The 1,278-nt window shown below is 40.6% G+C and overlaps 1 protein-coding gene across 1 annotated transcript in view; it reads right to left on the bottom strand.

Annotated features, from left to right (window-relative positions):
* Positions 1 to 354: 354 nt before the first annotated feature.
* LOC106813225 (calcium and integrin-binding family member 2-like) overlaps positions 355 to 1,278 on the bottom strand; it is a 15,743-nt gene continuing 14,819 nt past the window's right edge. Inside the window, exon 4 of the mRNA XM_014817305.1 lies at positions 355 to 376. Within this exon, the coding sequence (XP_014672791.1) occupies positions 355 to 376 (22 nt within the window). The remainder of the gene's footprint in view (positions 377 to 1,278) is intronic.

Raw genomic sequence — 1,278 nt, 5'->3', positions numbered from 1 at the left:
CTCGGCGTCGCAGGAAGTATATGGAGGTAGAGAGAGAGAGAGAGATAGAGAGAAAGAGAGAGAGCGCGAGAGAGAGAGAGCGAGAGAGATTCTCTCGCCAGATCGCGGTCGACCGCTGGCGGTTGCACTCCGTCCACGTCGTTCCGCTTGCATGAATGCGTGCTGGCGTGTGTGTGAGCGTGCGTGCGTGCGTGCGTGCGTGCGAGTCGTCCTTTCGTGGGTGGTAGACAGGTTGCTCGTGTAGTCGTCGTTGCATCATCCGCCTCCTCACCCTTGCCTTTCCGCAGCTTCAGGTGGTGCACACATCACGATGCCGCTGTCCGGCCCACGTGCATTTCATCACGATGCAGGGCTTCACATGCGAATGTGAAACGTACTGAAAGTAGACGATGTCAGAACATTACTTTATCTCTATTTTATTTTTAGAAGCGATGTAACGATGTCATATTTCCCTGTCGACCTACCCCCGCTGTAGTGCCAATCCATCTTCATCTACATTGTCAGCTTGCTAGGGCAGATGGGGTCGTTGTCGTGTCAGGTACTACAGATATGTACCCGAGGTAGTTTTAGGTTGTTTAGTATTATTTTTATATTTTTATATGAGGTATGTTTAGGGTTGGGGTTAGGGTTAGGGCTAGGGTTAGGGTTAGGGTTAGGGTACATTTCTGTAGTACAAGTCTGGTACACTTTGTGTATACATATATAGTACCTGATACGACAACGACCCCTTGAACCTTGCTAGGATGCGATCTACATTCGCTTTACACTTAATTTAACATCGAAAACCGATTAAAATCTTACATATTTTAGCTAAGATGCGATCTACATTTGCTTTACACTTAATTTAACATCGAAACCCGATTAAAATCTTTGATTTTTTTTTAGCTAAGATGTGATCTATATTCGCTTTACACTTAATTTAACATCGAAAAGAGATTAAAATCTTTGATTTTTTTTAGCTAGGATGTGATCTATATTCGCCTTACACTTAATTTAACATCGAAAAGAGATTAAAATCTTTGATTTTTTTTAGCTAGGATGTGATCTATATTCGCCTTACACTTAATTTAACATCGAAAAGAGATTAAAATCTTTGATTTTTTTTAGCTAGGATGTGATCTATATTCGCCTTACACTTAATTTAACATCGAAAAGAGATTAAAATCTTTGATTTTTTTTAGCTAGGATGTGATCTATATTCGCTTTACACTTAATTTAACATCGAAAAGAGATTAAAATCTTCGATTTTTTTTTAGCCAGGATGTGATCTATATTCGC

Source organism: Priapulus caudatus, unplaced genomic scaffold (assembly GCF_000485595.1).
Source record: "Priapulus caudatus unplaced genomic scaffold, Priapulus_caudatus-5.0.1 Scaffold742, whole genome shotgun sequence".
Classification (NCBI taxonomy): domain Eukaryota; kingdom Metazoa; phylum Priapulida; class Priapulimorpha; order Priapulimorphida; family Priapulidae; genus Priapulus; species Priapulus caudatus.
The sequence above is the reverse complement of the archived record's forward strand: the minus strand, read 5'-3'. Positions and strand labels throughout refer to the sequence as shown.